We start from the raw sequence: 20,314 nt of genomic DNA, 5'->3' as shown, positions 1-20,314 counted from the left end.
GAGTTCAGTTCTAGTTCGGTTGTTGTTCAGTTCTAGTTTAGTTGTAGTTCAGTTCTAGTTCAGTTCTAGTTCAGTTCTGGTTCAGTTTTAGTTCAGTTCTAGTTTAGTTCTAGTTCGGCTCTAGTTCAGTTATAGTTCAGTTCTAATTCAGTTCTAGTTCGGTTCTAATTCAGTTCAAGTTCAGTTCAAGTTCAGTTCTAGTTCAATTCTAGTTCAGTGCCAGTTCAGTGCTAGTTCAGTTCTAGTTCAGTTCTTGGTCTGTTCTAGTTCAAATTAGTTAAGTTCTGGTTCAGTTCTAGTTCAGTATAGTTCAGTTCTAGTTCAGTTCTATTTCAGTTCTAGTTCAGTTCTAGTTCTAGTTCAGTTTAAGTTCAGTTCTAGTTTATTTCTAGTTTAGTTCTAGTTCAGTTCTAGTTTAGTTCTAGTTCAGTTCTAGTTTAGTTCTAGTTTAGTTCTAGTTCAGTTCTAGTTCAGTTCTAGTTCAGTTCTAGTTCAGTTCTAGTTCAGTTCTAGTTCAGTTCTAGTTCTAGTTCAGTTCTAGTTCAGTTCTAGTTCAATTCTAGTTCAGTTCTAGTTCAGTTCTAGTTCAGTTCTAGTTCAGTTCTAGTTCAGTTCAAGTTCAGTTCTGGTTCTAGTTTTAGTTCAGTTCTAGTTCAGTGCCAGTTCAGTGCTAGTTCGGTTCTAGTTCAGTTCTTGTTCAGTTCTAGTTCTAATTAGTCAAGTTCTGGATCAGTTCTAGTTCAGTTCTAGTTCTGTCTAGTTCAGTTCTAGTGCAGTTTAGTTCTATTTCAGTTCTAGTTCAGTTTAAATTCAGTTCTAGTTTATTTCTAGTTTAGTTCTAGTTCAGTTCTAGTTCCGTTCTAGTTCCGTTCTAGTTCTAGTTCAGTTGTAGTTCAGTTCTAGTTTAGTTCTAGTTCAGTTCTAGTTTAGTTCTAGTTCAGTTCTAGTACAGTTCTAGTTCAGTTCTAGTTCAATTCTAGTTCAGTTATAGTTCAGTTCTAGTTCGGCTCTAGTTCAAAATTCCACTAAAAATTAAAATTCGACTAAAAGTTCGTAATTTCACTAAAACTGAAAATTTCACTAAAAATTCAAAATTTCAACATTAAATTAGATTTGTTACCAAAAATTAGCAATTTCACTACAAATTCAAAATTTCACCAAAAATTTAAATTTTCACTTAGACATTTTTAGGTGAAAAATAGTTTAAAATTTCACTATAAGTTAAAAAAACTTAAAATTTAACTAAAAATTTCAAATATCATTAAAATTTTTAAATTTCATTAAAAATTCAGAATTTCACTTTAATTCAAAATTTCACCAAAAATTTCAAATTTCACCAAAAATTTAAAATTTCACCAAAAATTTCAAATTTCACCAAAAATTTCAAATTTCACTAAAAATTCAAAATTTCACTAAAGATTTAAAAAGATTGACAATTTTTTTTAAATTTTGTTAAATTTAATTTTATAATTAAAGAAAATCTTTGTAGAATTCTTTAGTATATAGTAAGACAATTAAATTAAATTCAAACACATGTGGGCTATTATTTTTTGCAGAAATATTTGCTTTGTATTTTTTTCCTTTAAATTTCTATACAGTGTAGGTATTGTTTTCATTTCTTTTAATTTAAATATAATTAATATATAATATTCCAACTAATGTATACAATTACTTTTTTTTTTATTAGAGAAATATTATATAAGGAAATGTTTAGTAATTGTTAATAAAACAAAAAGATGTTTAAACTAAATGTTTACAAGTAGTCATTAGTATTAATATAATTTGTTTGGTACTTCAGGGGGAAGAGGGGAGGGAGTTAATCAAAGATTAGTAAAGGTTAGAGTTTAAAACGTAAAATCTTTTGATAAGAGTTTTGGGAAGGGAATTTTAATTAAGGAAGCTATAATTTATATACAATTTAAAATTCTTGTTGTTTTTATAAATTTACTTATTTAATATATAAAAAATATATTCTGTTATGTTAAAGTTAGGTTATATTTTGTAAAATGAAAACGTAAGAAAAAAAAAATAACGACAATTAATTTTTATATCCATTTTAAATGTATAATATGATTTGATCAACCTCCATTTACTTAAAATTGTGTTTTTTTTAATAATAAAAAAAATAAATTGCTTAAATAACCTGATTTAAATTACAAAAGAAATTAAAACATACAATTTGTAAAATATTTACAAAGAAGAAAACCAAAAAAAATTAACGACAACACAGACCTAATTGCTGTTGTCTAGTTTATAATTTATGATGATTATGAGGAGGACTAAATAGAGGATAAATATGTACGACTAAAATATGTTTGTGTTTTAGGTTTCTTGTCAAAATTTTCTTTCCGGCACATTTAACGTGAAGGAGATGTTAGACCATGGACTGCCTTTAGAACCACAAAACCTAAAACAGTGGCAGCAGCTACACCCAAACTAGCCTTCCACCACAAAGTAGGATCTTCAGTCATAAGGCCAAATTGACGTAAGTGGCTAAAGTTTAAAAGAAAAATAGACAAAACAAACACCAACCAAGTAAGTAAAACTATAATTTTCCATTAAAACAAAACATTCACACATAAAAACATTATTAAATAGTTTAATTATTATTAGTTATTACAATGAATAAGGAAAAAGTTTTACCGCCTGTAGCTGATTAGAAAAGCATTTTAAAAAATGTTGTTTTAATAACAATGAACTTGAATGAAATGCTTAATAATTTAAAATAAAAATAAAAAAAAAACTAAAAATCATAAAATATATAATAAAGTGCAGAGTTGTTTGCGCGCAGCAGCTTATGTTTTGTTTAATTTGTTGCTCATTATTTTGGTGTGTATGATTTGTTTAATTTTATACACAGAATATTAAAATAATAACAAAAATAAAAAATTAAATACATTTTATTGTATTTATATAGGAAAAAAAAAGTAAGAAGACATTGATAATATTGTTATTAATTAACAATTTATTGCTTTTTATTAGAAGTAGTTAAATTAAACTTACGCCGATTCCCACAGCTGTACCAACCTGTGCTTGTAAAATAATATCCATGCGGCTTGAAAGCGTCTAAATATTTTTGTTTATTTTTTTATGCAAATGTTTGGTTATATGAATTCCACATATTGTTTAATTAAGAAAGACATTTTAACCATATACCAGTTATGAGGTTTTTATTTTTTGGAATAAAAAAACACCACCATTTTATAAAAAAAAAGATTTAGTTTTTTTTTAAGAAACAGCAAAACAAAATTTGAAAAAATAGAAAAAGAAATTTTTATTATTATTGGTTTATATATTTTTAACGGTATTTCAATATTTTTAAACGGAAAAACTAACGTAGAATTTTGAAAAGAAAGTAAAAATTATTTTCGTGTAAATAAAAAAAAAAAATAATATGAATTACAAATTGAGGTTTGAATTGAGTGGGAGATATTGAAAACAAAATAAAATAAGAATTATGTATGTAACACAGAAAAAAGTTCTCAATTATTGTTTTAATTTTTAAATTTATGTTCCAAATATTTTTAGAAAGTAAATAGAACTGAACTAAAACTGAACTAAGTTTTAGTTCTAAGTGAACTAGAACTAAAGTAGAACTTTACTGGAACTGAACTAGAACTAAAGTAGAACTTTACTGGAACTGAACTAGAACTGAACTAGAACTGAACTAGAACTGAACTAGAACTGAACTAGAACTGAACTAGAATTGAACTAGAACTGAACTAGAACTGAACTTAGAATGAACTAGAACTGAACTAGAACTGAACTAGAACTGAACTAGAACTGAACTAGAACTGAACTAGAACTGAACTAGAAACTGAACTAGAACTGAACTAGAACTGAACTAGAACTGAACTAGAACTGAACTAGAACTGAACTAGAACTGAACTAGAACTGAACTAGAACTGAACTAGAACTGAACTAGAACTGAACTAGAACTGAACTAGAACTGAACTAGAACTGAACTAGAACTGAACTAGAACTGAACTAGAACTGAACTAGAACTGAACTAGAACTGAACTAGAACTGAACTAGAACTGAACTAGAACTGAACTAGAACTGAACTATAGACTGAACTAAACTAGAACTGAACTAGAACTGAACTAGAACTGAACTAGAACTGAACTAGAACTAAACTAGAACTGAACTAGAACTGAACTTGAACCGAAATAGAACTGAACTGAACTATCTATCTATCTATCTATCTATCTATCTATCTATCTATCTATCTATCTATCTATCAAATATCTATCTATCTATCTATCTATCTATCTATCTATCTATCTATCTATCTATCTCTCTATCTATCTATCTACTATCTATCTATCTATCTATCTATCTATCTATCTATCTATCTATCTATCTATCTATCTATCTAAATATCTATCTATCTAAATATCTATCTATCTAAATAGCTATCTATCTATCTATCTATCTATCTATCTATCTATCTATCTATCTATCTATCTATCTATCTATCTATCTATCTATCTATCTAAATATCTATCTATCTATCTATCTATCTATCTATCTATCTATCTATCTATCTATCTATCTATCTATCTATCTATCTATCTATCTATCTATCTATCTATCTATCTATCTATCTATCTATCTATCTATCTATCTATCTATCTATCTATCTATCTATCTATCTATCTATCTATCTAAATATCAATCTATATAAATAGCTATCTATCTATCTATCTATCTATCTATCTATCTAAATATCTAAATATCTATCTATCTAAATAGCTATCTATCTATCTATCTATCTATCTATCTATCTATCTATCTATCTATCTATCTATCTATCTATCTATCTATCTATCTATCTATCTATCTATCTATCTATCTATCTATCACATAAAAATTCAAAATTTCACTAAAAATTCAAAAAATCACTAAAAATTCAAAATTTCACTAAAAATTCAAAATTTCACTAAAAATTCAAAATTTCACTAAAAATTCAGAATTTCACTAAAAATTCAAAATTTCACTAAAAATTCAAAATTTCACTAGTTAGTTAGTTAGTTAGTTTGAAAGGAGGATGTATATACATCAAATCCGAAGAAATACACCTAGGCCTCTATCGGGCCTGTTGTGCGCTCCTTAACCAGTGCCTCAGGTGGGAATCGAACCCACCACCTCCGGTCTACCAGCCTAGAACACTAACCACTAACCTACCGGAGGCCACTAAAATTTCACTAAAAATTCAGAATTTCACTAAAAATTCAGAATTTCACTAAAAATTCAAAATTTCACTAAAAATTCAAAATTTCACTAAAAATTCAAAATTGCACTAAAAATTTCAAAATTTTACTAAATTTACAAAACTCAAAATTTCATTAAAATTTTAAATTTTTAGTTTAAAAGTTCAATAATTTCACTTGATTTCAAAAAATCATTGAAATTTAAAAATTTCACCAAAATATTTAAATTTTAAAATAAGCAAATCCGAAAATAACTTAATTGAACAGCGTTTAGAGACTACAACATCCTATGAGAAATTATTGATCAACTAGAGGATTTCTCTGAATCAAGATCCCTTTACTTTTATTTTTATTTTTCTTTTTAAGAAAAATTGTTGAAGAATTCTCTTTTGGAAAAAGTAATATATTTGCCAGTCACTATCTAACAAAGATGTTCTAAAGTTTTTTTCCTGTTAAGATAAAATATAATATAAATAGGCAATGAAGAAGACATTTTTGCTAAGGTCATCATAACCAACGTTATCTATTTTTAAAAATGCCATCATAAATGTTTTTAAAACAATATTAAGTGCAAGCGTACCTAACATATAATCTGATTGATGCAAAATATGTATTTTATAAATATTCCTACAAACCTACAAAATTAAGCGTAAATTTAACGATTTTTTCCTATTTTCCCAAAATTTTAGTGATTAATTACCAAAAGCAATTAGCCTTCGCTATGGAAAAGATTAGTATAGCCGCTAAATTCCAAAAAAAAACAAAATAACATTTAACAAAACCTCTAGACAAATGAGAATGGAATTAATTAGGAATAAAAACAGGACAATGAATATAGTTTGAACAAGATGCCAATAAAAAAAAAGAAATTGGATTTCAAAAAAAAAAATGTATGAAAGAGAAAAAATACTTACGGAAAAGCCGCCATGGTAGCCAATTTAACATACAATTCTTTTTTATCACTTTTCAAGCTAAACAGATGAGGTGGTAACAGCTTGTATTTATCGCAGAATTCAGCAGGCTGCAGCAGATAATCCTGACGACGCTCATCCATATCCGATTTGGTGCCAACAATCATGACGGGAATTTTACTCTCGGCATAGTATTTAATGTAAATGCGTGCAATATATTCAAAAGAACGAGGATTGGAAGAATCATAGACCAAACAGGCAACATCACAATTAATCTCTTGGGGTTGTAGAGGATCTAAAGCGTGTTTAACATCGATATCACGTAAAATTAAGTGTTTCTCTTGGCCATAGACCTAAGAAAAGGGAAATTTTAGAAAATTATTATTTGCAAATATTAAGGTTTTTTCTTTCCACCTTCTCCTTACCTGGACCGTATTGCAGCAGTGTACCACATTTGTTTTAAACTCTTTGCCTATTAAAGATTTCATATCATCCTTGAGTAGAAAACCACGACAAAGACCAGTTTTTCCTGAACCCTTGGGTCCTATAACATGACACATATACACTGAACGACTGCTTTGGCGTTTAGCCAAATCTATGCGCCTCTCTCTTGTCACATGTATGGCGGCCAATTGTGTATCATTTTCATGCACATTAAAACCCAAATAAGCCAGATATTCCATGGTTTTATAAACATCTGTTAGAGTCATTAAAGTCCAACGACACAGCCAACCATTTAAATTAACCCAACCCTGTTCATTGACGGGACATGATTTACGTATATCCGTGGAATAAGACCAGGGTGGTGTAGGACATGTACTAAATAACATTTTATGCTCCTCGGGTGATAGAGCACCATCAGCATCCTTGTCATAACGCTCGAATAAAGCAATTAAGAACTGTTGGCCACGATGTGATAATTCGGTACTACTTCCTGGTGGTATTTTCAAAGTGGGCTTTAAATAATCTTTACACATTTCCAATTGTTCATTGTAACCGAAACGTCTTAATACCGCCCAAGTGGTTTCATTGCGTCCTCGCTGTATAAATAAACAGTGAAGGAAAAGGAAACCTTTTAATGTTACCGAATCATTGTAAATGCCATCGGCTACATTTTTCTGTATAACCGATTTGACTTCATCGAGAATTTGTGGCTGCAAGGGTGTGTTGAAACAACGTCTTTGGAAAAGATTCAGCTCGTAGTCGTTGAGAAGATTGTCACCATCAATGTCACAAATTTTGAAAATACGCACCAGAGATTTTTTGCAAGCGGGAGTGAGCTAAAGATAATTGAAATGTTTTTATTAATTTTGTTTTTGAACTAAACTAGAACTGAACTAGAACTGAAGGAGAACTGAACTAGAACTGAACTAGAACAGAACTGGAACTGAACTAGAACTGAACTAGAACTGAACTAGAACTGAACTAGAACTGAACTAGAACTGAACTAGAACTGAACTAGAACTGAACTAGAACTGAACTAGAACTGAACTAGAACTGAACTAGAACTGAACTAGAACTGAACTAGAACTGAACTAGAACTGAACTAGAACTGAACTAGAACTGAACTAGAACTGAACTGAACTAGAACTGAACTAGAACTGAACTAGAACTGAACCAGAACTGAACTAGAACTGAACTAGAACTGAACTAGAACTGAACCAGAACTGAACTAGAACTGAACTAGAACTGAACTAGAACTGAACTAGAGCTGAACTAGAGCTGAAATAGAATTGAACTAGAACTGAACTAGAACTTAGCTAGAACTTAACTAGAACTGAAGTGGAACTTAACAAAATCTAAACTGGAACTAGAACTACTAGAGCATAAAGAATTTTTTCTTAAAACAAAAATATTGTCAACAGCAAACCCTCTTCTCTGCTGACTCACTCAAATTCATACATGTTGAAATTGTGTCAAATTGTTTAAAAAAAATAAAACTATTGTGAAACTACTTACATCTTGTTCTTCCATAATATAGAGGGGGGATGTTGGATGTAATACTGCCTTTTGTGCGTAATAAAACATTTCGGATATATTGTGTAAAGTTTTGGCCGAACATTCTACACAACTTTCAACCTCAGGGAAATCCTCCATAATGCAAAGAACACTCTGCAATCAGAAAGCAAATAAAATATTATAATATACATAGTTATTAAGCAAACAAATTGACAAATAATAAACTAACATTAATGGTTGAGTAATCGATCAAATCAACTTTATTGCCAACCAAAACAACCGGTTTCCTAGGTTGATCTTCACCCACAGCATTACGTATCAAAGGCAACCAATGTGAAGTAATACGATCCAAAGTATCATCATCATCGACCGCATAAACAATGCAGACAACATGAGATTTAACGATTTCTTCATTTAAGATTTCGTCGTTTTGTTCAATGCCTATGCAATAGAAAGCTTATTAATAAATATTTTCTAAAATCCTAATACTTGCTACTTACTTGAATAATCCACTATATTGGTGGGCACTTGCTCCGGTGTAACATTAGCAGGTATGGTGATCTCTTCTGCTTTAGGGGGTACATCTTCTGGAAATTCTTCACTTACCAGGGAGAGTATAAGGGAAGTTTTGCCAACGCCCGCATCACCCACCAATAGTATGCGGACATTTTTTCGTTGTGCAGCATTAAAGGATACCATTTTTGTTTTTTTTGTACAAATATTCTTTGTCTATGTCTCAAAACTAAAAAGCACGCCCAGTCTGGTTAAAGAAATCTGTAAATAAAAAGTGAAACTTTTAAGAATGTCCATATTATTCAACTTGGAAAATTGCTACAACTTTTAACCACTAATGTATCTACATATATTTTTCTTTTTATAATAAACACTATTTTTAATTAATTAGCCACATGGGGGGTCGGTGTCACTAACAACTTGGCATCCATCTGTATGGTCTTACTCATTTGCAGAGATTCTTTTACGATTCTTGTTCTTTGTCTCCCTGCCAGAGTCGGTCGGTGAGTGTGTCTCACATGCAAATCAATAATTTTCTTGTCACATACTTACATTTATTTTGTTTTTCTTTTACTCTTCTCACTTTTCTTATTATCCTTTTAAGGTTTTATAACTAAAGTTTTTTCTATTTTGTTACACAGCTAAACTAAAAACATTGTAATTTATTTGTTTTTAAAATTATTTAAACTAAAATTACATAAACCCTTTAATGTAGAAGTTTAGTCGGAAAATATAATTTTTTTCTTCTAATTAGACAAAAAAAGTATTTCTTTTGACAAGTTGCGAAATTTATGTTGCCGGATGGTTGAGGGAAAAATGTAAGAAAAATTTAATGTGGCCAGATGGTAAAACAGTTTTAAAAGTATATAAGGGAGAGTAAAAGTTAAAAATTAATGCAAAATATTATTTTCTTTTAGAAAAATCAACGCACAAATGGTTTTGTAACTATTAACACCAACAAAAATACCATAATTAATTAAAAATTTTGTAAATTTATTTTTAAGCCTTATTGCAAATCTGGCAGCCTGCTTTATTAGTTACAGTATGATTCATAACTAAATATTTTTGTTGTAGCTATAATTTTTGACAACTATTTGACAGCCGCATTTTTATATAACAAATTTACAGTAAGCATTTTTTCTACCGGAGTGTTATATTTTTTGCATATAATCTCAGTTAATCTATTTAATTTATTTGTAATTTTCTCAAATTTTTTGTAAAAAAAACACAATAAAATGGCAGCCGCCGATAAAACCTGCAACATGTGCGATAAATTGGGTTTGAAACCCTTCACCAAAGAAAACATTTACTATTACTACATTCCCCTACAGGGTTTGGTCAGTTATGGAGCATTATCGGTTAATGTTATGAATCCCGCTTTGATCTCCAAGATTCTTACACCCAAAAAGGATTTAACTAATGTTTTGCTTTTGGGCTCAATTGTGGGTGGTGCTTTCTATGTCTATGGTCGTCCTGCCCTGGCCGAGGTGCCCAATAGCAAACGCGGTTTGTATGCTACCTTGGGTGGTGGTCTATGGGCCATGGGCTCTGTTTTAGGCTGGGCCATTATTAAATCTGTACTGCCTAGAGATAATGCTGCTGTGGCTACTATTGCTGGTTTGGCTACTGGTGCTGCCATCGTTAAGGTGACCACAGATTACTTTGCCGATACCGATAAATTGGCGAAAAAGAACTAAAATTATATGGAGTTCGTTCAAAGTTATCATAATCTTGAAACCTGTGTGCTAGTAGTAGAAGTAGCTGTGTCTTAAAAAAAACACCACTTTGCATTATGAAAATAAAAAAGAAAAAATTTCTAAACATGTTCTGCCAAATAATTGCATCATTTTCTACATCAGTTGCTGTGTGTCATAAACACAAGTGCATGTATAAAAATAAATATTAGAAAAAAAAAATAATGTAAAGCAGTTATGATTCTTTAAAGTTTTGTGTATATATAATTTTTTTAATTTATCATTTATTTCCTCGTAAAAATAAAAGTTACCAAAAGGATAAATCTATTGTGAAAGTTTTATTTATTGGTTGCGCTATAGGGTTTTTTTTTAAATTTCTAAAGTTTTTTTTAAGTATTTTTAGTTTAATCGAATTCCTTTTAATACCTCTTCGGTCAGATGTAAATGAACTTTTGGTTAGTGTTGTTAATTTAGTGATTTTTTTATACTAATTGATTTTTCAATGAGAATGTAGAATAAAATATTTCCAAAAACGTTTCAAATTCCGGAATAATACTATGAAATTTACCAAGTGACCTTTTGATAAACCAAGGACGTATAACATATTTATGATTGAACAGTGGGAGTCAATCTGCAAAAGGTTTCTTCAACGCTTACAACCGTTTGGAAAAGGTAAAAAGTTAACGGTATTTAGGCTAAGAATATTTTAGCGGTAACGGTAGTAAAGCTGAAAAGGGCAAATTCAGCATAATTCTGACAAATTTAGAAAAATCGTTAAGAAATTCAAAAGAATTTTGTTAAATTTAATTTGCGCAAGCGACAAGTTTCAAAATAACACTACCGCTTGCGACAAGTTTTCAAGGAAACCTTTAATATGGCGACAAATATTCATAGAAGATCTTGCGCTAGCGATAAATTTCAGAGAAAAGCCCGAGTTACATACAGTTATATAAAAAATCTTTGCGACAACGAGCTAGTCACAACTTTTCATAGAAAATCTTGTGCTAGCGACAAATTTTTAAAAGTTAGCGACAGGATTTCACAGAAAACTTTGCGTTAGTGACAAGTTTAATAGATGATCTTCCTTTTACTACAACTTTTCATATAAAACCTTTCGTTGGCGGCAATTTTTCAAAGAAAATCTGATTTATCAAAGAAAATCTCAAGCTTGCGACAAATTTTCATAAAAAATCTAGTGCAGCTACAACAGTTCATAGTAAATCTTACGCTTGCAACAGGTTTTCACAGAAAATTTTACGTCAGCGACAAGTTTTTTAGAAAATCTTGCTCTTTCTACAAATTTTCAATTAAAACCTTGCTAGCGACAAGTTATCTTAGAAAATCTCGAGATAACAACAAATTTTAATAGAAAATATTGAATCATTAAACAATTTTTATAGAAAATCATGCGCTTAACTATTGGCTTCAAATCTAGCGACAAGTTTTCATAGAAAATCTAGAGCGACAAGTTTTTATAGAAAATCTAGAGCGACAAGTTTTCTTAGTTAATCTAGATTGACAAATCTAGCGACAAGTTTTAATCGAAAATCTTGAGTTAACGACAAGTTTTTATAGAAAATCTAGAGCGACAAGTTTTCTTAGTTAATCTAGATTGACAAATCTAGCGACAAGTTTTAATCGAAAATCTTGAGTTAACGACAAGTTTTTATAGAAAATCTAGAGCGACAAGTTTTCATAGTAAATCTTGTGGTACTAGTTATCATAAAAGTTATCATAAAAAATCTTGCGTACGCCAGAAATTTTCATAGAAAAATCTACGATAGCGAGAATTGTTTAAAGAAAATCTAGAGCATGCGACAAATTTTTTCAGAAAATCAAGCGCAAGCAGTAAGTTTTCATAGTAAGTCTCGTGCTAGCAACAGTATTTGATTTTGTTTGCAACAGGCGAAAAGTTTACATAGAAAATCTTGAACTACAAGTTTTTATGGAAAATCTAGAGCGACAAGTTTTCATAGTTAATCTAGAGTGACAAGTTTTCATATTTCGCTAGCGTTAAAAATTCATAGAAAATTCTGCGCTAGCGACAAATTTTCTTAGAGCGACAAAATTTCTTATAAAACCTTTCTTGCCTTTCAAATTTAAACTAAAACAAAGCAACGATAATATAATTATTTTTTATACGATTTTTTTAATGCAACAAAATATAATTTTCTTATAAATTACATTGTTTTTTTTTTAATCTTGTATGTTTTGTTTTTTTACGTTAGTAAAGAGGCTGTGAAAAGATTTTAAAATATAATTTAAAAAAATCTGTAGATAAAAACCGTTTGCACATAAAAGATAAACTAAGAAAGAAAATTATGAATAATTTTGCTTAAACCTTAAATATTAATAATCTTAGATAAGATTTTGTTTTTACTTGTGATTTTTGTGTTATTTATTAAAATGTTGTAGTTAGAAATTTTAAATTTTTCAAATTTAAAATATTGCTATAAACAGGTTTGTTATTAATTATTACAACTTGTCGTATAAGGAGAGAGATAATAAGATATAGAGTGGTAGGAAGGGGGAGTTAGGGAAATGTGTAGTATTATTTATGTATATGTTGTTATTAATAAAATATTTAATATACAAATTACAACACAAATATTAAAAAAAAGGATTTTATTAATATAAACAAAAAAATTCAAAAAATTTACAACAAATCATAAAAAAGTTAAAATAAAAAAATTTGGAAAAAATTTAAATTTAAAGAAATCTAATATGTATAAGGACGCTAATACAAATACAGTTGTTGTTTGTATACAAAGTATTACTAAAATTTTGGAAATTATAATGGAAGAGAGTGAGAGAGAGGTATGGAAAATGTTCAAGAAAAGCTATTACAAATATAGCTAAAGAAAATTAAAAAAAAAATAATAAAATTTGGACAAATAAAACTTTGAAAATAAAAGGATAAATACATTTAAATTATGTAAAAATATATATATTTTTAAGATAAACACTATAGACTACCAACACCACCACCTCCACCACCACCATCGTTTGTATTTGCACTCGTTGTTGTGGGTCCAGTTGTAGACGAAGACGACGACGCTTCATTTTGAGCTGCTGTTACAGTTTCTGGTAATTTGACTTTTAATTGAACTTTTAAAACTTCTCTCAATTCATTGAGTTCTTGGGGTCCTTGCATTTGACGTTTAACTCCGCGTGGCAAACCACGACATGATGACAAATTTAATGTGCTCATTAGAGGACAATTGGCTAAAATCTCTTTAACAGCATCTTCGGAAACGGACGAACCACATAAATTAAGATGACTGCAAAAAAAATTATTATATTTTTGTCTATAACTTTAAATAAAAAAAAAAAACTTACGCTAAACGTGACTCAGCGCCCTTGTCGGCCAAGGCACGTAGGGCGTTATCCAACGGAAGTTGCACATTAGCCCAAGCAAGATCCAATTCGATTAGACTATGAGCCCATTTTGAAGCAATCAATTCAAGACCCGATCTAAAATAAAGGTTTTTTGTTAATACATTTCAAGTTAGAATTAAAGTTGCCTAAGGAACAATGTTCCTTTTTAAAATCCTAAGCTAGCGACAAATTTTCATAAAAATATTAAGCGACAAGTTTTCGTAGAAAATCCAGATCTTGAGCGTCAAGTTTTAATAGAAAATCTAAAACATAAAAAAGCTGAGCGACAAGTTTTCATAGAAATTTAGAGCTAGCGAAAAGCTTAAAATGTTGAGCTAGCGACATGTTTTCATAAAAAATCTTGAACTAGCGACAACTTTTTATAGAAAATCTTGAGCAAGCGACAAGTTATAATAGAAAATATTGTGCTAGCGGCAAGTTTAATAGAAAGTCTAGAGATAGTGAAAAGTTTTTACAGAAATTCTGTGCTTGCGACAAGTTTTTACAGAAATTCTTGAGCTAGCGACATATTAACATAGAAAATCATGAGCTAGCGACAAGTTTTCATACAAAATCTTGAGCAACAAGTTTTTATAGTTAATCTAGAGCTACCTGCGATTTGTTTATAGAAAATCTTGATGGAAAATTTTCATAAAAACTCTTGAGCGACAAGTTTTAATAGAAAATCTACAGCATAAAAAACGTTGAGAGACAAGTTTTTATGAAAACTTCTTCAGCTACAAGTTTTCATAGAAAATATAGAATTAGCGACAAGCTTAATACTAGCGACAAGTATTCATGGAAAATCTTTCGCTAGCGACAATCTTAAGACAAATCTTGAGATAGCGACAAGTTTTTCTTGACCTAACTACATCTTTTCATTTTATAGCAAATCTAGAGTGACACATAGTTAATCTAAAGCGACAAGTTTTCATAGTAAATCTTGAGCTACTAGCTACTTGTTTATAGAAAATCTTATGCTATTGACAAAGTTTCACAGAAAATCTTTAGCTAGCGACAAGCTTTCATAGAAAATCTTGAGCTAGCGATAAGGTTTCATAGAAAATCTTAAGCCAGCGACAAGCTTTCATAGAAAATATTGAGCTAGCGAAAAGTTTTTATAAAAAATCTTAAGCTAGTGACAACTTTTCATAGAATATATTGAACTAGCGTCAAGCGTTCATAAAAAATCTTAAGCCAGCGACAAGTTTTCATAGAAAATCTTGAGCTAGCGACTTTTTATAGAAAATCTTGACCTAGCGACAACCTTTTCAGCGACAAGTTATTATGGAAAATCTAGAGCGCCAAGTTTTATAGTAAATCTTAAGATACTAGCGAATTGTTTATAGAAAATCTTGTGCTAGCGACAAGGTTTAATAGAAAATAATATAAATTTTCATAGAAAATCTTGAGCTAGCGACAAGATTTCATAGAACTAGCGACAAGTTACCATGAAAAATCTTGAACTAAAGATAAATTTCCATAGAAAATCTTACGCTGGCGGTAGAAAACAAAAACTTACCCCATATCTCTGGTAACTGAGCAGCCAGATAAAAATAAATGTTTTATATCCCAAGCAGGTAAACGTATAAGACTTTCATGGGTTAAACGAGCGCAGCCACGAACATCTAACAGTTTTAATTTTGAAGATGATTTCAAAATACGTTGAATATGTTCATCGCCAATAACACGTGATTCATCGGTAACAGCCACAGAAAGTTCCTCCAATTCGGGAAAACCTGGGGAATCCATCTGGAGGGTGAAAAAAAAGAAATGAATAAATAAATATAAGAGTCATATTGACGCAATAATTTCAATTACCATTTCCTGCAGTGAAGCTGTACTTAAGGTTATATGAGAATTTGTAATACGCAAAACTTTAAGTTTTGGACAGCCTTGCTGTAATTTTTCTATATGTAAAATACCATGAGATGTGGCTTGAGTTGTTACATTTGATAAGTCTAAAAGTACTAAATTTGGGCAATGAGTCTGTAAGAAAAATTAAGTTTAAATTTTAGACATTCTAATGTTTTCTTTTTTGAAATATTTTACCGATAAAACATTGACTAATTGTGGTATGCCAGCTAAACGATTGTGCGCCAAATAGAGATGCGTTAAACGTTCGCCCATTACTTGCATAGAATTGCACAGTGATTGTACTCCCACAGCACTTTTACTAGCATTCATTTCAACCTATTAAAAAAAGGAATTGTAAAGAAAAATCCTTGTGTTTATGGAAATGTTTACTTACATTAACGGAACTTAAATCTATACGTTCGAGTTTTTTCATATTCTCAACCAGATATCCCAAATGATCATAAGTGAAACCTTTCCAACCGGACAAAGTGATACTGGTTAAATTTGGAGCACCCACAGCAAGTTTTAACAAAAAACAATTGATATCAGTGACTTTCCATTGTGCTATACGAAAAAAAAAAAAGAAAATTAGGTTAAAAAACAGCAAAAGTTAATTATAGACAATACTTACAAACATTCAATTCTGTACAGCAGCTACAACGATTATCCACAAACCATTTCAGCTTCAACTCCGTGCGATACTTTTCCTTTATCCAAGTACTTAAATCCATAACACGCCATAAGGTAGGGGACAATGAAACGCGACGCCACAGTGAGCATACCCTACCCAAACGGAATAGTGTTGGAAGGCAACCTTCTTTATCCACAACATATTGAAAAATCTAAAAGTTTAAAAACTTTTTTAGGACTAACGTTTAATATTAAAAATTATTTGTATAAAAACCTTAAAAAGTACTGGTTCTGGTAATTGTGATCCCCATATGGTCTGTTCTATTGCTTCTCTGGGTTCATCAGTGTCATTTATTGTTACGGCCGTGGCTGAAGGTGTTTGTCTTTTTGTATTACGTTCTTTTTTACGTTTAGGTTCATAATCCATTTCATCGTTTTCATGATCATCCAGTTTAACACGCTGCTTAACAGTTCTTGAACTTTTACGACTTCTCACCGATGATGTGCCCGATTTATTAAGACCTCTGGCTACGGCAGCCATAACGGCTGAGGTATTCAGTGAACTGTCTGATTTCTTTATGCACAACTTAATGCCACTCTGATTTTCGCTTATCTGTAAATTAAATAAAGAGAAAATTATGGTATCAGTCTGCAAACTTACTAAATGTTTTAGTAAAAAGATTTAAAACTTACCTCACTTTCATACATGGCCACCGATGACTTTGGTTTTCGTGTACGTGTTGTTTTTACAGATCTTTCCAATTTTTTACTCATGGTCGATAGCAATGGTTTGCCAGCATTCGGTATTGTGCCGTTGCGCACCACATTGATGGGCTGTTGTATACAATTATTGGCCAAAGTAGTTGGACTTTGGGGTACAGATTCGGGAGAATGTTTAGGCGTACTGGTGTCTGTGGGCGGTGTATTAACAGATGAATTCGCTGGTGAACGTTCTTGACCCATAGCTGGGCCAACAACTGTCGCTGAGGGAGGTGTGGAGCCGGGAGTGGAAGCATGAGGAGAAGTTATACACGATGATTGTGTTTTATCATCATTTTCACAGGTTAAACTGGGGGGTGATTGTATTGAGGAGGGTAATTCGTTACTAGAATGTGTTGCTTTATCCTTGGCTGTATTATTGGTATCATCTGGGGCGGCGGACTTAAGGTTGGCATGATTTTTTATTTCTCCTTGAAGAATGCCTGCATTCTTATTGTTTTCCGTTTCATTCAACAATTTCATTTCAATATCGTGCTCTTCTTGTTCCAAAGAATCATTTCCATCATCTTCATCTTCCTCACCTGTATGTTCATCTTCCTCGTCCTCATCATCCTCAATCTCTGCAGGCACTTGATTAACTAACAACTTCTTAATAGAGCCATGTTCATCACTACTTGCCGCTTTTTGGGTATTTTCACTAGTTGGCCGATAGTTGTCAATATTCAAATCCATACTTGCGCCACAAGAATCTTCCTTATCCGTGGAATTATCATTCGAATCCATGGATTATATGGAAAAAGCAATCACTATTTAAACTCTCGTATAGAAACTCTAAATCCTTTCGTCCATCAACTGAAGAATGAAGTTTATTTTTAGTTGTTGTAATTTTCTCTACGTATTGTTGTTGCTTCGTTTCTTATTATTACGTTTAGCGGTTTTTTGGTCTATTTTTATTATTTTTTTCTTTAATTCTTGTCTTTACACTACAAGTACAGTTATTTTCCTATTTAATACTTGTTTTATGCATTTTTTACAACAACAATTACTTTATTATAATTTATTTTCTATTTATTAATAAAAATTATTTGTGCACTATTTTTTTTTTTCAAATTTTTCTTATTTTTTGTAAGGATATTTTTTGCTTTTTGACTTTCTTAACGTTGATTTGTTAGTGGACGCGACTAAAGAAATTTTTTTCTTCTTCCAGTTTTTCTGTACTCCCGCACTCACTATTTATTTCATTCTCTCTCTACTGGCTCACCACATTAGAGTGAAGAGTTCAGCTATAGGTGTACTCTTCAATTGTTTTTATTTTATTGACTTTTTCATCTTTTTCAATAGATAAACAATTTTATTTATTACATTTTCTTTGCTCGTTGATGTATATTTTTTTTTGTTTTATAAAAACTTGTTTTAGTTTATTTTCTTTAATGTAGTTTTTATTGAAATTGCATATTTCTAGTTATTAAAGGTATTTGTTATTTTATTTCCCACCATTTAACGACGTAGAAAAGTAATGCAAAATTGATGACGATAAAAAGTTGTCTTTTACTAAATAACGATTACTTGCCGCAAGTGGTTACTTAAAGGTTTGTGTAGGGAGAAATTAAGCAAAAAGTAACCAGTAAATTTAGTGATTAGTTATGTTGAAGTGGCGATAATTTTAAAAGTACAAGTTATCGTTTAAGGAATAGTTGGACAGTTTAATTTTGAATATTGTTTGTAGAGGAATGGTTTATTAAGTAAACACTAAGTTTATTAAGTAAACACTAAGCCTAGCCGCCGAACAAAATGTCAAAGCCGCAGCCGCCGCTGAAAATTTTTCAGTTTAATAATTTCTCCATATTTTGTACAATTTACAGAACTCTTTCGCTAAATTTATGGAATTTTACAATATAAAATTAATTTGCTTTCATTTAAGCAAGTTTTTTTTATCTAATAATAAGCCGCTCATTGAAATTTGGCCGGTGAAAACTTTGCTCAACGTTCGATGCATATGCTTCGCCTCAGATATTTTTGTGTTTACGTGCCTAATTCGAGTCGCTGCTTTTACTTCAAACACTTTGTGTTTGTAGCAAACACGAGATACGAAAAATTTATTGCTGATTGACAAACCAGAGTTTCCTATGTCGTCAAACAAATGTATTTTAAATGGGACGTCAAACAAAATCTGTTTCCGAAGGAAAAATTCTGAAATTTTTTGCGCGCAGTTGCATGTTTTCGCGCCAATTTTTGCAAATTCTTTATTTGATCTTCTGTCATTTTACATACATTTTGAGTTTGTAACAAACGTAGAACGTGTTCAGTTTGGAAATTGTTTGAATTTTTTTTAAAAAAGTTATAAAATATACTATATTGAAAATAACATAATTGTTTATTGAAAAAGTGTTAATACTAAAAATATTAAATGATTTCTCCTGTTTGTGAGATCTAGAAGATTAAAAAATGTATGTAATGATGTTAATTAATTATTTATTTGTCTCTAAAGAACGTCTGTCTTTTAAGAAAGAGCAGGCATCATGATGTTCTCCTGGAAGAATTCCCACAAGAGAGTGGCAGTTGTATACCTCCCTAGTCACCTAGGCGGGTGGTGGTCGGTCGGCTAGTAGTGACATGGTATATTATCACCTAGAGGCAATGGACGGACGCTGATTGCCGTATCCAGGGGTTACCACAAGGATACATACTTATTATTATACCATTGATCTCAGCAGAATCACTACCATACACCCATAATAGAGAGCGATATCTGTCTGGTGTGCCTTTCAGTGAAGCTCTTGTTGTCTCCAAACACTATGGTGGCCGAATATTTACAAGAAACAATTTGTAAGTCGCCTTTTTCCATATAATCCATGGATTCGAATGATAATTCCACGGATAAGGAAGATTCTTGTGGCGCAAATATGGATTTGAATATTGACAACTATCGGCCAACTAGTGATAATACCCAAAAAGCGGCAAGTAGTGATGAACATGGCTCTATTACGAAGTTGTTAGTTAATCAAGTGACTGCAGAGAATGAGGAGGATGATGACGAGGAAGATGAACATATAGGTGAGGAAGATGAGTATGATGGAAATGATTTTTTGCAACAAGAAGAGCAAGACATCACGACAATCTTAAGTCTGTCGCCTCAGATGATACAGCCAAGGAACACAATATATTACCGAATTACCCTCCTCAATACAATCAACTCCCAGTTTAACCTATGAAAATGATGATTAAACTCAATCTTCGTGTATAACTTCTCCTCATGCTTCCACTCCCGTCTCCACACCTCCCTCAGTGACAGTTTATGGATCAGCTATGGACCAAGAACGTTCACCAACTGTTAATACACCGCCCCCATACAAGTACACGTTCCCCAAAGTCCAAGTATTTTGGCAAATAATCGTATACAACAGTCCATCTATGTAGTGACCATGAGTAAAAAATTGCG

At 31.0% G+C, this 20,314-nt stretch overlaps 3 protein-coding genes across 8 annotated transcripts; 1 reads left to right on the top strand and 2 right to left on the bottom strand.

Moving 5' to 3' along the window:
- Positions 1-1,552: 1,552 nt before the first annotated feature.
- Positions 1,553-9,398, bottom strand: LOC119609933 (mitochondrial Rho GTPase). 5 transcript variants are annotated; one of them, XM_037964976.1, is made up of 8 exons: positions 9,149-9,398; positions 8,584-8,857; positions 8,313-8,524; positions 8,084-8,236; positions 6,550-7,404; positions 6,128-6,477; positions 3,004-3,066; positions 1,554-2,493 (listed from the first exon to the last, which is right to left on the bottom strand). In XM_037964976.1, exons 2-8 carry the CDS (start codon positions 8,780-8,782, stop codon positions 2,358-2,360), a joined length of 1,968 nt encoding a protein of 655 aa, XP_037820904.1. In that variant the 5' UTR covers positions 8,783-8,857; positions 9,149-9,398; the 3' UTR covers positions 1,554-2,357. The 5 variants fall into 5 exon arrangements, with proteins under 5 accessions (XP_037820907.1, XP_037820908.1, XP_037820904.1 ...); XM_037964977.1 differs by lacking the exon at positions 9,149-9,398 and adding an exon at positions 9,014-9,088 and having other exon boundaries at positions 2,358-2,493; XM_037964979.1 differs by lacking the exon at positions 3,004-3,066 and having other exon boundaries at positions 1,553-2,493; positions 9,149-9,370.
- A 240-nt stretch (positions 9,399-9,638) lies between these two features.
- LOC119609944 lies at positions 9,639-10,365 on the top strand. 2 transcript variants are annotated; one of them, XM_037964996.1, is made up of 2 exons: positions 9,639-9,723; positions 9,839-10,365. In XM_037964996.1, exon 2 carries the CDS (start codon positions 9,859-9,861, stop codon positions 10,291-10,293), a length of 435 nt encoding a protein of 144 aa, XP_037820924.1. In that variant the 5' UTR covers positions 9,639-9,723; positions 9,839-9,858; the 3' UTR covers positions 10,294-10,365. The 2 variants fall into 2 exon arrangements, with proteins under 2 accessions (XP_037820924.1, XP_037820923.1); XM_037964995.1 differs by lacking the exon at positions 9,639-9,723 and having other exon boundaries at positions 9,730-10,365.
- Positions 10,366-12,430: 2,065 nt separating this feature from the next.
- On the bottom strand, positions 12,431-18,441 carry LOC119609931 (F-box/LRR-repeat protein 6). The gene is made up of 9 exons (XM_037964972.1): positions 16,849-18,441; positions 16,430-16,768; positions 16,157-16,367; positions 15,920-16,089; positions 15,721-15,861; positions 15,490-15,657; positions 15,191-15,420; positions 13,630-13,764; positions 12,431-13,571 (listed from the first exon to the last, which is right to left on the bottom strand). Exons 1-9 carry the CDS (start codon positions 17,656-17,658, stop codon positions 13,256-13,258), a joined length of 2,520 nt encoding a protein of 839 aa, XP_037820900.1. The 5' UTR covers positions 17,659-18,441; the 3' UTR covers positions 12,431-13,255.
- Positions 18,442-20,314: the final 1,873 nt, after the last annotated feature.

The sequence above is a fragment of the Lucilia sericata genome, unplaced genomic scaffold, assembly GCF_015586225.1.
Source record: "Lucilia sericata isolate MDLA Ls3-8-SP2 unplaced genomic scaffold, ASM1558622v1 Contig001087F_arrow, whole genome shotgun sequence".
NCBI classification, from domain to species: Eukaryota; Metazoa; Arthropoda; class Insecta; order Diptera; family Calliphoridae; genus Lucilia; species Lucilia sericata.
Note: the sequence above shows the minus strand (reverse complement) of the source record. Positions and strands in the feature narration are given on the sequence as shown.

Excerpts from the sequence above, each read along its gene's own strand:
- LOC119609933 (XM_037964976.1), bottom strand. The coding sequence starts at position 8,782 with ATGGTATCCTTTAATGCTGCACAACGAAAAAATGTCCGCATACTATTG. Across the intron at positions 8,525-8,583 it reads CAATATAGTGGATTATTCAA|GCATTGAACAAAACGACGAA; the intron begins GTAAGTAGCAAG and ends TCTATTGCATAG. Across the intron at positions 3,067-6,127 it reads GCTACCATGGCGGCTTTTCC|ACGCTTTCAAGCCGCATGGA; the intron begins GTAAGTATTTTT and ends AAAAATATTTAG.
- LOC119609944 (XM_037964995.1), top strand. The coding sequence starts at position 9,832 with ATGGCAGCCGCCGATAAAACCTGCAACATGTGCGATAAATTGGGTTTG.
- LOC119609931 (XM_037964972.1), bottom strand. The coding sequence starts at position 17,658 with ATGGATTCGAATGATAATTCCACGGATAAGGAAGATTCTTGTGGCGCA. Across the intron at positions 15,862-15,919 it reads TAGATTTAAGTTCCGTTAAT|GTTGAAATGAATGCTAGTAA; the intron begins GTAAGTAAACAT and ends TTTTTTTAATAG. Across the intron at positions 13,572-13,629 it reads GGCGCTGAGTCACGTTTAGC|TCATCTTAATTTATGTGGTT; the intron begins GTAAGTTTTTTT and ends TTTTTTTTGCAG.